The sequence below is a fragment of the Tiliqua scincoides genome, chromosome 3 (assembly GCF_035046505.1).
Source record: "Tiliqua scincoides isolate rTilSci1 chromosome 3, rTilSci1.hap2, whole genome shotgun sequence".
Lineage (NCBI taxonomy): Eukaryota > Metazoa > Chordata > Lepidosauria > Squamata > Scincidae > Tiliqua > Tiliqua scincoides.
Window position 1 is genome coordinate 72,402,850 of NC_089823.1, and position 14,685 is coordinate 72,417,534.

Genomic DNA, 14,685 nt, shown 5'->3' on the forward strand with positions numbered 1-14,685 from the left:
CTATGTGGTGTGTAAGCAGCATCATTTTCTCCACTTTCATCCAGTTCTTTAAATAATCACTCTCTTTGACATTTCTGCATTTTCTTGTTGGAATGCATTGCCTGATTCACACATCACCATCACCACCAAGAAGACTTACCATGGCATGACATACCATTGCCTATTTTGCATAGGGTGCCTCTTCCTATAAACAGCTACTTCTATAGGCAAATAAAATAGTATGGCTTCAGTTGAAAGAATGCAGCTAGCTGATTTTAGTTTAATCAAAGAAAAATTCTCAATTAAAGACATGGTTCACAGCACTGGAGTACTTCCAGGCCTGGAGAATATTTCATCAAGTTTTAATCAAGATAATTACACCCAATTAAATTTTGGATAAGGAACTGCACTTGTCTCCAGTGGCATCCTCCCTCAGTTACAAAATACACTAGGAGATTGCTTTCTTGCCATAATCGGAGCCTGTCCTAGTTGTGTTGTAATAGGTTATTAAAGTTTAACGGCATTTATCACAATTGCTATACGTTGGTTTTTAATTTGCAGCCATATAGAGGCCCGTTATTTCTTTATTAAACATTGATTTAATCCTAGAAATAGCAGTCTTGCACACTGTATTTCCACCCAGCTATAAATGGAATTTTGCACTTCAGCCCAACTAATAAGTTTGAACTGAAAGCCCCAAATAAGTTATTTATAAGCATTCCTGTTTAGAGTGGTACACAAAAAAGTCAAATGAGAATTGGCAGTCATGCCACTACAGCTTACAGAAGTGTTTAGGAGGAAAATAGTTTGATAGGTTTAACTCCATTTACCGCCAGTTTTTACAATTTTGTTTATCTGGCATATTTTATATATTGGGCATATCTTCCAATATTATTGCCAGAAATGATGCATCTGTTTATACCATCTCTCATTTATTTATAGAAGTGTTTTATATCCCTCATTTCCCTCCAAATAGGAGCACTCAAAGCAAGACCAGCTCCAAGTTTAGGAGGGCCTATAGCAATGTGCCCTCTAGTGTCCCCCCTCCATTTATTGTGGTACCTGACACAGTGGGACATTGTGGTGGGAGAACATGGTTGACAGGAGCTACCAGCTAGGATGATGTTGTTTGTTGCTGCTAGTCCACTGATAATGAAAGAAACCTGCATTCACAGTAAGAGGATAGGACCCACTCAACAGGTGGGTAAGGGGGCATCAGCAGTGGGCTTCCCTCTAGTTACTGGGCCCATGGCAATTCCTCTTGTGCTGCTGCTGTCCCTGAGGGGTTCTGTGAAAGCTGTTTGATTCAGCTAAGCTGGCAAAATTTTCTTCGTGTATCTCACTCATAGTGATTCATTCGTTTTTCTGGTTTATAAGTCAGTAACTAGGAATATCACTTTATACTGGATAGGTGAAATGGGAGAAGTGCACCTGTCTCATGGGCAGGCCAATCCTAACCAGCACTGGTGCAGCAGGGTCAAGCCTATGTCATTTCCTGTGCTGGTTAGGAGTCTTGGGGTCGGCTTGGGGTAAGGGGACAGAAGGGGAGGCTTCTGTGGGGCTTCTCACACCCCTGGAAGGCTACTTCTTTGTCCATAAGTAAAACAAAAACCCCTGCACCACTGGCAGCGGTGCGATCCTGAGGATTGTGTCGCTACATTTCCCCCTCCCCCGCAAGGACTTACTGTGGCTCCCGAACTCCCAGAGAGTTTGGGAACCATAGCCATACCCCATGTAAAGTGCCAGCCTGCCCAATGGGGCTTCTAAGATCTGAGCTGGCTAAATAGCAAGCACAAGTTCAAGAAACCTATATGGGAGGAGGAAGGCTTAGGAAGGGGGCATATGATATGGTGTAAGCCTGCTTTGCCAATCCCTCTCCCTACTGCTCACCTGCTCCAGCTACCACAGGTTCAGATCTGACACTGGTGGGACATTCAGCTTACTCCTGAGCTTTACATTATGTTTGTGACACTCTAGGCTGGCGCAGCACTGGTAGAGTGCAAGCTACTTCTTGCCCCAACACAGTCCTCCTCAGGAGCCTAAGTTGCAACTGCCTGGAACACTCATAAGATGTGATCCTTTTTTGGGGAGGGAGTAGGGGCTTTTGAAGAATGTTATTAAAAACTGGATCTGAAATTTGATGGGTAGACTTGTGTGATAAATGTTAGCATCGAGATTCAGTTACCTTTGGGAACTCTTTTAAGGCAAACAACTCCCCACATACAATCTGAATTGGTGAAGCTGAGTGAGGGTGCTACACCAAATTGGTTCCTGCACATTTAAATCTTGGGATAAAAATAAAAAGGCAATGGTGCAAATAAGCGAAAACATTGAGAAAATTATATTTAACTATTTAATACCTATTTAATAAATCCACACCTAGATTGTGTGGTTGATTACATTTATAGTTCACCTTCTTTGAAGTTCAAGGCATTATATAAAGGGTTCCCCGATCATTTCTCTCAAGTCCCAGATATCTGTGGCTTCTACAAGTTCACTGTATCATGTGTCTTAAGACCCCAGCTTAGGTTTTGTATGATATATATGTTCACATCTGTAGATAAAAAAGGGAGATTCATGTTAATTGGAGTCCAGTGTCTACAAAGAAAGTTCATAAATTGTTGCATTCCAAAAATTGCATTGCTCAGGAACATTAAGGGCATAATCCCAACAGCGCCCTTGCCCAGCACAAGTCCCTTGCCCATGGCGGGTCCATGGACAGGCAGGAGGTAGGCAGGGGCTGGAACCATAATCCAGCACTTGTGTCAGATCCTAACCCTGTTCCCGGGCAGCCCTGCTATGGATATTCTTTTAACGATAGTAAATGGGACTTACTCCTGGATAAGTGTGGGTAGGATTGCAGCCTAAGGTTGTTAAAAATTATCCTGCTTGTTGACATCACTTATGTTCAGGACATCACTTCCGGGGGGTCCTGACAGATTCTCGTTCTAAAAAGTGGATCCCAGTGCTAAATGTGTGAGAACCACTGTTAATGCAGAGACATACGGTAAAAGGTTAATGATCTTGACAATGTTGATGAGCTGCAGCAACTTTTATTTTTAAATTTTGTACATTTTATATTTGTACAATTTAAATTTATAATTAAATTTTGTACATGTATATTTTTTCTCCTTCCACACGGAAGGCTAGTGTGTTTGGATCATACGCAGTTTGTTTACACAGCAGCAGCAACTTGTCATGTAATCTATAACCACTATATGTGACTAATTAATCAATGAGTAATCATTTAAGAAGCAGTTATGTCTTTTGGTGTATATTTTAAAAAGCAAAGTACCTGTAAGGCAGATTATAAGGAGATCACTCTAGGTTTGCAAACTACTTGAAATTGACATTCAGCTGTAGGGATTAATCACATGACTTATACAGATAAGCCAAAAATTGTCATAATTCTGAAACTTCTTACTAAAAAATTGTAGTATGTAGAGTTCTGAAACTTGGCTTACCTAAGCAAGAATTATTGTACAGTTATAACATTTGTTTCATTATTTTCTATTTGTGGTTATGTTTCATGCTAAGATTCTCATTTTTTATTTTTCCGAATTTCCGGTAGCTTCATATTAACTGCATATTGACTATATTTTTCCCCCCTCTGTTTAATACCACCAGGGGTCGAACAGGAAGGATCCGAGTTTTGTCTTTTAAAACTGGTGTAATTTCCCTGTGTAAAGCACATTTGGAAGATAAGTACAGATGTAAGTCATGTTTTATGTATTTCAGGATTTTGTTATGATGGTTTGTTTTTCTGTTTACTACAAAAACAGCATTTAGAATAGTAGCAAATGCTTTAGTTGTTAGCTGCTAACACTTTATTTTCTGTTTTTAAGCAAACAAACAGGTTATCATTTCCAAGGTATTGTGTTTTTCATAGCGTATGAAATTTTCTATAAAAATAGATTGTGGTAACTTCCCCACTATTTGGGGACCCAGCCTCTTTGCTTAGAACATTGCCTAAAACCCAGATACAAGTTAATTACATAATGTATGCATGCAAAAGTTATTCTTCATTAATTCACAGTCTTCATGAGCTCGCTCCTATAGTATATGCAGAGTTCGTGCCCAAATATATAAAGCATCATTTACAAATATACATTGATATATGCAAGACATATATATGGGTTTGCGATTGTGGTGATTATTTAAAAGTTTATCCCTTTTTCCAAAGGTCAGAGCAATGTACAATGCATATATAACATTGCATTATTTTTTTTTCATTTCTTAAAGGCGTGCATATTTCAAGCTTTCAAAATCAGTCCATAGTCCATAATGAGCACATTTGAAAGATCCTTTGGTTTATGGTGTGGTATGGTGGGTCTGATGTTTGGAAAATGGAGGGTCAAAACATCTTGAGTACTTGGAAGTAGTAAAGTGATTCACTGGATTCCAGGCTTGCTTGTTTACTTGCCTGAAACCTTCAAACTGGGACATATCAGAGAAAATAAGTGTTGACTGTTCATCTGAGTGTTTACTGGTTTGGGGCATGATCAGAATTTTTGAATTTCAAAAATGGTATGTCTTGAACAACATTTGCCCATTTAAAGTATATCTTTAGCATTTTCTTTCTATCTGAATCCATATAATATTTCTGATAAAAATTAGTGCCTATACCTGTCTACTCAGAAGTAAATTCCATTATGTTGAATGAAGCTTACTCCGAGGAAAGTGTGTTTAGGGTTGCAGCCTTAGAAAATTGTACTTGAGGCCTTAAAAGGTAGAAGTCGAAAATGATCATACTGAGATAATCTGATTTGGAAAAGAAGTAGCAGGATTTCTCAGAAGAAAAGAACTACTTCAGAGAAAAGTTCCCAGTTGATTGTACTACTGTTGCATAACTGTTAATTATTTTTCAGTATCTTTGTTTGCATGATGTTCATTCGTGTTTAGGTTATTCTTAGAGAGAGAGATGAGAAATGAGAACTGTATAAGTCTGAAATTTATCCAGTTACTTAACATTTCTTAACACTATTGGTTCCACTGCAAAGAAAGTCTGTGGAGCTATGAACAGAACAGAGACCTAGATTATGCATGTTAGAACCAGCCTTGACCAAGATTTGGATGTCGGAAGCAAAATAAAATGAGGTGTTCAAAGCTGTACTTGGAAACTTATGTACATGACTAGAGCATCTCTATAATTGCACCCTTAGTGCAAAATTAAAATATTAAACAGGCTGCATGAATAAGGCAAAATTATTTTAGTGCTACTGACTTTATTTTGTAATGCTTTGAAAGTAAGAAAGATTTATTCAGGTCATGTATTGGTAACTGGGGTAGTACCAAATAAATATTTCAGTTGATCATAACCTGATTTTGTTTCCTGTTATAAGGAAACAAAATTCCTGTAACATATTCTCAAAATATGTGCAATATCACTAGTTTGCTGTAAATTGAATTGTACTTGTGCTACAATATGTAATGTTAACATTTCAAGTGAGCAACGTAGATCTGTGCCCTGAATTATTTTTCTTTTGAGCATATGGTTGGGTCCTTTATATCATGAAATATCTTCCAAAAACTGTTCTGATTTTTCAAACAACTTTTGATGTGCATCAGAGTAATGGAATCAACCTTGCATGCATGTATCATTGTGGAATATAGGCATCCCTCCATTATTTGTGAGAGTTCCATTCTGGACTTCCCGTGGATATGGAAACCATGGATTTGGAGGAACCCTTTATAAAGAACAATGCAGTGCACCCATTACCTTTATTTTTCTTTAGTACCAGTAGAACCATGCCTTTCCTTCCTTAAAAATGGAACAGTTTCTTGCTTAACCCAGGAATGCAACATGAAGGAAGCAGCCTGTACACTAGAGGAAGGAGATGGCAAACCTTCACGGGAAGCAGTTAATGTTTGCTCTCTCCTTCTTCTGGTGTGTAGGCTGCCTCCTGCATTTGTGTTCCTAGGTTAAGCAATAAACTGTTCTGTTTTTAAGGAAGAAACATGCATGATTCCAGTGGTACTAAAGAAAAATGAAGTTAATGAGTGCAGGGTGTGTATGGGAACTGTGGATAGGTGAAACTGCAGATAATGAATCTGCTGATATGAGGAGACACCTGTACTACTGTAAGTTGCACTATTTTGTCCTGATTGTGAACATGCTCTTTGTGTGCAAGTAGTTCCCATTTACTTCAGTGAAAAAAACTGTAAAAAGATATAAGCCTAGAGCATTCTTAATTTTTATTAATAATGTACTGCAAAGTAGCTATTTCAAACTGTCAACCAGATAAGATTGGTAACAATTTTTTTTTTTTTTGCAATTTAGAAGTGCCAAACTAATAAGAGAAGGGAGGAGGAATCCTAATGAGGATTCATTATTATCATTGGGATCTCTGAAAGCAATTTCATTTTTAAAATATATGTATAGTCACATTTTAAAAATGAAATTGTTTTCAGAGATTCCAATGAGTAATAAGGAATCCTCCTTAGGATGCCTCCTCCCTTTTCTTATTAGTTTGGCACTTTTAGATTGCAAAAAAGATTGTTACCAATCTTATCTGATTGACAGTTTGAAATAGCTTTGCATTGATAGTTCCCATTGTTTAATAGATTTTGCTGTCTTGTTTTCCTGCCTGTAGATCTGTTCAAGCAGGTAGCCAGTCCTACTGGATTTTGTGACCAGCGCCGTCTTGGGCTCCTTCTGCATGACTCTATCCAGATTCCACGGCAGCTGGGTGAAGTTGCTTCTTTTGGTGGCAGTAACATTGAGCCCAGTGTTAGGAGCTGTTTTCAATTTGTAAGTGTGCCCTTACTTCTTGCTATTTATTTTTCAGTTCCAAATGTTGTGCTTATATGTATAGAGAAGAAGAGGAGTACTTTGGGCAACAGAATATGTTATCTTAATGGTGGTGGGAACAAGATGGGTTTACTTTTATCTATATTTAGCTATTTTCATCTTGGTCTTTCAGTCCAAATGTGAGTTATAATAAAAACCCATTAATAGTGAAACCATTTTAAAAACACAAATACATAAAGTAGTTAAAGCAATATAGTTACCAGCATTAGAGCAGTGGGGAAACAGCCACATTCCACAAGCTTTTCAGAATGACATATTTTAAAAGGAAAGAAACTCTAACTTGTTAAAGTCACTTGTGCATTCCACAAAAAAAGGAACCAGGCCAGAGGAAAATCCTGATCCTCACAAAGCTCCGTCTAACTTCTAATACAGTAAAGCCTGACTTTCAAGAAAGCTATTGTTGGAAGACCAGTTGCAGCTCTTAAAAGGTGACAGTTGCAAACCTCATATGGAATAGAAGTAGCAGATTCAGATGGTGGTCCAGGAGTGCCCCCAACTGCATACTTCTGTCAAGAGAATCATTAAGCATATGAATGTTTGGACCATGTTCCATTTATTTGCTTAAACTTCTTATTCGTCAAGAACAAGTTACAGGTTATGTTAATCATGTAGTTTGGGCTTTGCATGCTTTTTGTTCAGTACTGCAGTGGAAGGAAAGGGTTAAAACTTTTCTCCATCTCCTGCTGTGGTTCTAATCTGGAATAGAAACCACCCAACCCTACCACTGTTACTTAACAAAAAGAAACCAACCATGCAAAGGCCAAACAATGGGCAAAGAGGCACCTTTTAAAGTGGCACCCTCTTATATTTAGCAGGGGAGAGAGCAACTGTAAATTCCACATGGTGTCTTTTCCAGTAGCAGATGGTAGTGTTCTCCTACATTGTTTTTAAAGATTTTGAGCTCTTTGGGGACACAGAACCATTTATTTATTTTGCTATGTAAACCTCCTTGTGAAAATACATTTTGTTCATTCATATTCCACAGGAAAATATAAATAGCATACAGATATTCTTGATAACAATGTAATCTGGCTCCTGAGTATGTTTCCACAGCCATTAAAGCCAAAATTGATTATGAATGGCAACAGTGACTCTGACAGAGTGTGCTTTGATAGCACTGAAGGCAAAGCTCTGCATTGGAAGCTGAAAATGGTCAATGAACGAAGGGTCAGAATTAGCATTTCAGTAGCCAAAGTTGTCTTTTCATTGTTGCATAGTGTGAAACTGAACTCTTCTCTCTCAAGCACTATTTGTTTTCAAAGATCTAAGAAGGGTCCGGATGGTGCAAATCACAATATAGAATAAAAAGACCTTCTGTTTTGTAATTTGGAGAAAGTGTTATGGAAGGAAGAAGCGAAGGCATCATTTTTTAAACTCTGTTTAAGTTGTAAATTCCCATTTCAGATGTGAAATCACATTGTGAAGGACTTTTAGATAAGAATTTCTGCATGGAGAGAAGCTTGTATATCCCTAACAATGAACTCTTCCTGCATGATGACAAGGATATGAGTGACTTCCCCAAACAGCACTGATCAATTTCTTTACTGTCTCCAGACCTGCTTAACTTCATTCCGTAGACTTCTTATTCTGCAGCATGTGAAGTAAAGCAAGTAGTATTCACGTAGCACTGATGGCCATAATTAGTCTTGAGGTTTCTATATAAGATTACTTTGCTTTTTTTGTTTTCAAGTATTTTTTGTATGGTGAGTGGGCTCTCCAAAAGTTGAAAATTCAGGTCAGTTTACTTCCTGAAGCTAAGAATTGTTTCATGTCAATGTGCTTCTTATTAGTCATACTTTAAATTATTCTTCCTTCCCCCCCCCCAAAAAAAAATTCACATTGTTTTGCTCAAATGTATATGACAATATTCTACAGATGGTGTGTTCTATGTACCTAGAGGCGGACTCCTGGGTAAATCAGCAATAATGCAACCGAAAAGTTGTGTCTCACTGGCTTTTGTTCTTCTTTTTGGAAGGCAATTAGTGGTCCTGTAGTCTCTGTATGGGGCATAGTTCATCTGGAAAAGCACCAGTCTCTGGGATATTTAGGCAAATTGGAGCTGCAGTGCAGCAATGCAATCAGATACTCCTGGATGAGACTACCCTCTCTGGCATTTCCAACTGGGCTTCTAGTCTTGTTTTTAGATTACTTCTAACATCCAGAAGCCAACAAGACAGTGTACAGTGCTGTCCTGTACACTCCTCAGTAGCCATGGATCATGATATTTTATTTAACTGTTGGGAATACTATGGTAAGCTTGGCCTTAGAAGGTTCACAGGGCACCATGACATTCTGTGGTTCACCATAGTTACATACGTCTAAGATCAATCAAGAACATCATCAATGTTCCAATCTTGGAACAGTACAGGCACTCAAAATTCGTGGTGGCTTCTAACAGTTGTGGACCTTCACTTCTCAAAAGGGTCTTCAAAACTCAGAATCTGAATACTTTCCAGTAGTGCCTAGGTGGGCTGGCAGTCAGCAGCCACCGCTAAAGCAGCAGAAACTTCAGTTTCTACCCAATGTTTATATTAAAAGGATTTTCTCTTCTTGTTGTATTTTTTTCTTGAGAGCTTGGGACAAGCTAAAGCAAAAAAAAAAAAACTAACTAAATGAATGAACAAATTCTAGTTCTCTGTTTCATACTGAGCAGCCTTTTCTTGCAGGTTCCTCTCTGCAACTCTTTTTAACGTTAGTAACCTGTAAAAAAATGTCTTCAAGCTTGTAGGAAGAAAAACAACTTCAAAACTGCGGCCAGAGAAAGAACAAACCCTTCATTCTTTAGGACAAAGAATTTACTTGTAGGAGTGGGAAGCATTTTGCTGCTATTTGAAGAGATTGCTACAAGCACCAAGGCTGCAAGCACATGCGTGTTGATAGAACAAGATGTCTCTCCCCCCACCACTCTCAAGGACTTGCATTTTAAACAAAGATCAGGGAGATTCCTCCCCTCCTTATCTCCTGTTAGTGTAAACATCACATTTCTGTGCTGCTGTGCATGACAGACAAGGTTGTTGCCAGGGTACCTAACTGACAGAGGCTGGGAGCACAGATTCTGATACACAGTTGCTGCTGCCTCTTGTGCTCTCTCAGGATTGCAAATTATTACCAGGGGTTTATCAGCACCAAACTCTTCCCTTCATGCCCATCTGCATTAACAGTGAAAACTCCTTGACTCAGATGTGTGAAGAAGGTGTCGGAAGGCTTTTTAGAAGAGCTGCCACAAGAATTTCTTATGACAATTTTCAAAAAGGAAGAAACAGAAGGAAGGAGCAAACCACTAAGAATAACAGTAAAAAAAAAATGCAGTGTACCAATGTTTCCAACCGTGCAAATACATTATGAACAAATTTCAAATCACCACAAGATAATAGCTAATGAAAAACAATTAAGATTATACTGCAATATAAGATCACATCATAATCACCATTAATACAATCACAGTAAAAAGCCAGCTAACATGATATGAGAGATACCTTGGCAAGCCTGAATAAGCAAACAATGGCTTTTGTAAAATCTTCCCAAAATTTAGTAGGAAAAGGCACTCAAAGTTTCTCACTGTGCTGGAGATTGGGGACACTACCCTACTTCGCACTGGTTGTCACCTTCCCTGTCTATAGTGATGATTACAAACAGGGCATTTCTGGATTGTCCCAAAGGTAGTGAGGGCTGTAAAAGATTATACTGACTAAACATACACTTCCAACTGGGTTTGGAGACTAAGTACAGCTAAGTTAAAGGTTCACCAGGAGATAGTTCACCTGTTGCAAACAGGTTTGACTGTGTTGTTGTAACATGAACATAGGCTATAGAACACTCCATTCCAGCTGCAGCTTTTTAACTGTCTTCCAGGACAGCTTTATACAAAGCCCAGTGCAGGACAGTAGCAGGGTTCTTGGTTTTCATAAAGATGCAGCTGTATTTGAGATGTAATAGACCTATAATGGTGGTGGTTATTATTTTATTCACATCAAAATGACAACACGGCTGATGATCGTATATGTACACACAAAAACTACCACATTTCTCAGCTGGTATTATTATTATTATTATTAATAATAATATTATTATATTAATATATTTATTAATTATATTTAATTAATTAATATTAACATTAATTAATTAATATTAATTAATATATAATATATATTAATCATATTATATATTAATTATATTAATAATTATTAATATAAATAACAACAATAGTGTATACTGCTTTTCAACTAAAAGTTCATAAAGCAGTTTACAGAGAAAAGTAAAATAACTGCTGGCTCCCTGTCGCAAAAGGGCTCACAATCTAAAAAGATTCAAAACAGCACCAGCAGACAGCCACTAGAAAAGACAATGCTGGGGCTAGGAGGGCCAGTTACTCTCCCTCTGCTAAATAAAAGAGGAGCTCGTACTTGAAAAAGTGTCTCTTACCCAGTTAGTGGGGTAACCCTAATTCCTGTTTAACAGGTAGCAAAGTGGATCCAACAGAAATCTCAGACTGCAAACCTACTCAGCCCTCATCAAACATAAGCAAACTTGCTTCTTACTAGTAGCATTATATCTTGTGTACATTCTCTGCCTTGCGTAGATTCCCATGCTAGCTCCCATCCATTTGGCTCAGCACCACCTCCAGGTACTGGTTTCAGATTCATCATCCTAGAAGGGTAGGAATAGGGCAGTATTGAAGTGTAAATCCTAAATGCATCCCAGAGTGCAATTAATAACTTTTTGCCAGTGAGGGACTGATGATCTGTCTCCAACTTCAAAAGAACTTCACCAAGCAACTTTATGCAGATATTAAATAACTGACTTCTCTGGAATATTGTATGATAATTTCCGAATGGTAAACATCCATCTGTTCTTCTATCCATCTGTTCTCTCTCTCTCTCTCTCTCTCTCTCTCTGAATTCTTTGCGCTATGTTTGCACCTGCAGTGATCCCATGAGGTTGCTGCATCCCTCTGGGTGGTGATGGGGAAGAGAAAAGGCACACACCCTATACTTCTGACTTTCACATGCAGCCTTTAGTACCTCATAGGTACTATTGTTGCTGCCACCACGAAAACTGGAGTATCTGGAGGTCTGTCCAATTACTGGTGTTTCCTCAGCATATGAGTCAGCTGCTAGAAGAGCAATCTGAAAAACCATTGAACCAGTCTGGTCCCATTGCCCTGCGTCAGTACTTGCCCTGTAGAGAACATAAGAACAGTCCCACTGGATCAGGCCATAGGCCCATCTAGTCCAGCTTCCTGTATCTCACAGCGGCCCACCAAATGCCCCAGGGAGCACACCAGATAACAAAGAACCTGCATCCTGGTGCCCTCCCTTGCATCTGGCATAGCCCATTTCTAAAATCAGGAGGTTGCACATACACATTATGGCTTGTACCCCGTAATTGATTTTTCCTCCAGAAACTTGTCCAATCCCCTTTTAAAGGCATCCAGGCCAGATACTGTCAACACATCCTGTGGCAAGGAGTTCCACAGACCAACCACACGCTGAGTAAAGAAATATTTTCTTTTGTCTGTCCTAACTCTCCCAACACTCAATTTTAGTGGATGTCCCCTGGTTCTGGTGTTATGTGAGAGTGTAAAGAGCATCTCTCTATCCACTTTATCCTTCCCATGCATAATTTTGTATGTCTCAATCATGCCCCCCCCCAGGCGTCTCTTTTCTAGGCTGAAGAGGCCCAAATACTGTAGCCTTTCCTCATAAGGAAGGTGTCCCAGCCCAGTAATCATCTTAGTCGCTCTCTTTTGCACCTTTTCCATTTCCACTATGTCCTTTTTGAGATGTGGCGACCAGAACTGCACACAATACTCCAGGTGTGGCCTTACCATCGTTTTGTACAATGGCATAATATTAGCCGTTTTGTTCTCAATACCTTTTCTAATGATCCCAAGCATAGAATTGACCTTCTTTACTGCTGCTGCACATTGGGTTGACACTTTCATCGACCTGTCCACCACCACCCCAAAATCTCTTTCCTGATCTATCACAGACAGCTTAGAACCCATCAGCCTATATGTGAAGTTTTGATTTTTTGCCCCAATGTGCATGACTTTACACTTTACTTACATTGAAACGCATCTGCCATTTTGCTGCCCATTCTGCCAGTCTGGAGAGATCCTTCTGGAGCTCCTCACAATCACTTCTGGTCTCCACCACTCAGAGAAGTTTGGTGTCGTCTGCAAACATAGTCACCTCACTGCTCAAGCCTGTCTCCAGGTCATTTATGAAGAGGTTGAAAAGCACCGGTCCCAGGACAGATCCTTGGGGCACACCGCTTTTCACCTCTCTCCATTGTGAAAATTGCCCATTGACACCCACTCTCTGCTTCCTGGTCTTCAACCAGGTTTCAATCCAGGAGAGGACTTGCCCTCTAATTCCCTGACTGTGGAGTTTTTTCAGTAGCCTTTGGTGAGGGACCGTGTCAAAAGCCTTCTGAAAGTTCAGATATGTAATGTCTACGGGTTCTCCTGCATCCACATGCCTATTGACCTTTTCAAAGAATTCTAAAAGGTTTGTGAGGCAAGACTTACCCTTACAGAAACATGCTGATTCTCCCTCAGCAAGGCTTGTTCGTCTATATGTTTTGAGATTCTATCTTTGATGAGGCATTCCACCATCTTACCCGGTATAGATGTTAGGCTGACCGGCCTATAGTTTCCTGGGTCACCCCTCTTTCCCTTTTTAGAGATCGGCGTGACATTTGCTACCCTCTAATCCTCTGGCATTGTGGCATTTTGAGGGACAAGTTGCATACCTTAGTCAAGAGATCTGCAACTTCATTCTTCAATTCCTTAAGAACTCATGGGTGGATGCCATCAGGGCCCGGTGACTTACTGATCTTTAATTTATCAATGAGGTCTGAAACATCTCTTTTAACCTCTATCTGACTTAATTCCTTGGTCAGGAGTGGCTGTTCGGGCAGTGGTATCTGCCTGAGGTCTTCTGCCATGAAGACAGATGCAAAGAACTCATTTAATTTCTCTGCCATCTCTAAGTCTCCTTTTATCTCCCCTTTCCTTCCTCACCATCCAGAGGGCCAACTGCTTCTCTGGCGGGTTTCCTGCTTCTAACATATTTGAAGAAGCTTTTATTATTCCCCTTAATGTTGCTGGCCATGTGCTCCTCATTGTCTCTCTTGGCCTCCCGTATCACCTTCTTACATTTCTTTTGTCACAGTTTATGTTCCTTTTTATTCTCCTCATTAGGGCAAGATTTCCATTTACGGAAGGAAGCTTCCTTGCCCTTTACGGCCTTTCTAACTTGGCTGGTTAGCCATGCGGGCACTCTCCTGGACTTAGTCAAGCCCTTCTTCCTTTGGGGTATACACTTCCACTTGGCCTCTATTGCTGTTGTTTTAAGCAGCCTCCATGCACTCTGGAGAGATTGGACTTTTTTTACCTTCCCTTTCAACCTCATTTTAATCAGCCTCCTCATTTGAGGGAAGTCCGCTCGTCGGAAGTTAAGGGTTTTTGTGAGAGATTTGCCCAGTATTCTTCCCCCGACATGCATGTTGAAATGGATTGCAGCATGATCACTGTTCCCCAGTAACCTTGACATCTCTAACCATGTCCTAAGTACCGCACAATATTAAATTCAGAGTCACCTGTCCTCTGGTGGGCTCCATGACTAGCTGCTCTAAGGCACAGTCATTTAACATGTCAAGAAATCTGGTCTCCTTTTCGTGACCAGAACACAAATTGTCCCAGTCTATATGAGGATAATTGAAGTTCCCCATGATTACAACCCTGTCCCTCCTTGTCACCTCCCTGATCTGTTTCCTCATTTCAAGGTCCCCTTCTGGTTTCTGGTCTGGAGGACGATAGTATGCCCCCATTATTACATCGCTCCTCAGGCCTGGTAATTTAACGCACAAAGATTCTATGGTGGAGTCGG

General features: G+C 39.7%; 1 protein-coding gene across 4 annotated transcripts in view; it reads left to right on the forward strand.

Annotated features, from left to right (window-relative positions):
• DMD (dystrophin) overlaps nucleotides 1-14,685 on the forward strand; it is a 1,248,719-nt gene that overhangs the window by 1,170,030 nt on the left and 64,004 nt on the right. For all 4 annotated transcript variants that reach the window (XM_066619666.1, XM_066619670.1, XM_066619667.1 and 1 more), the window contains 2 exons: nucleotides 3,607-3,692; nucleotides 6,573-6,730. In XM_066619666.1, coding sequence (XP_066475763.1) covers nucleotides 3,607-3,692; nucleotides 6,573-6,730 — 244 coding nt within the window. The remainder of the gene's footprint in view (nucleotides 1-3,606; nucleotides 3,693-6,572; nucleotides 6,731-14,685) is intronic.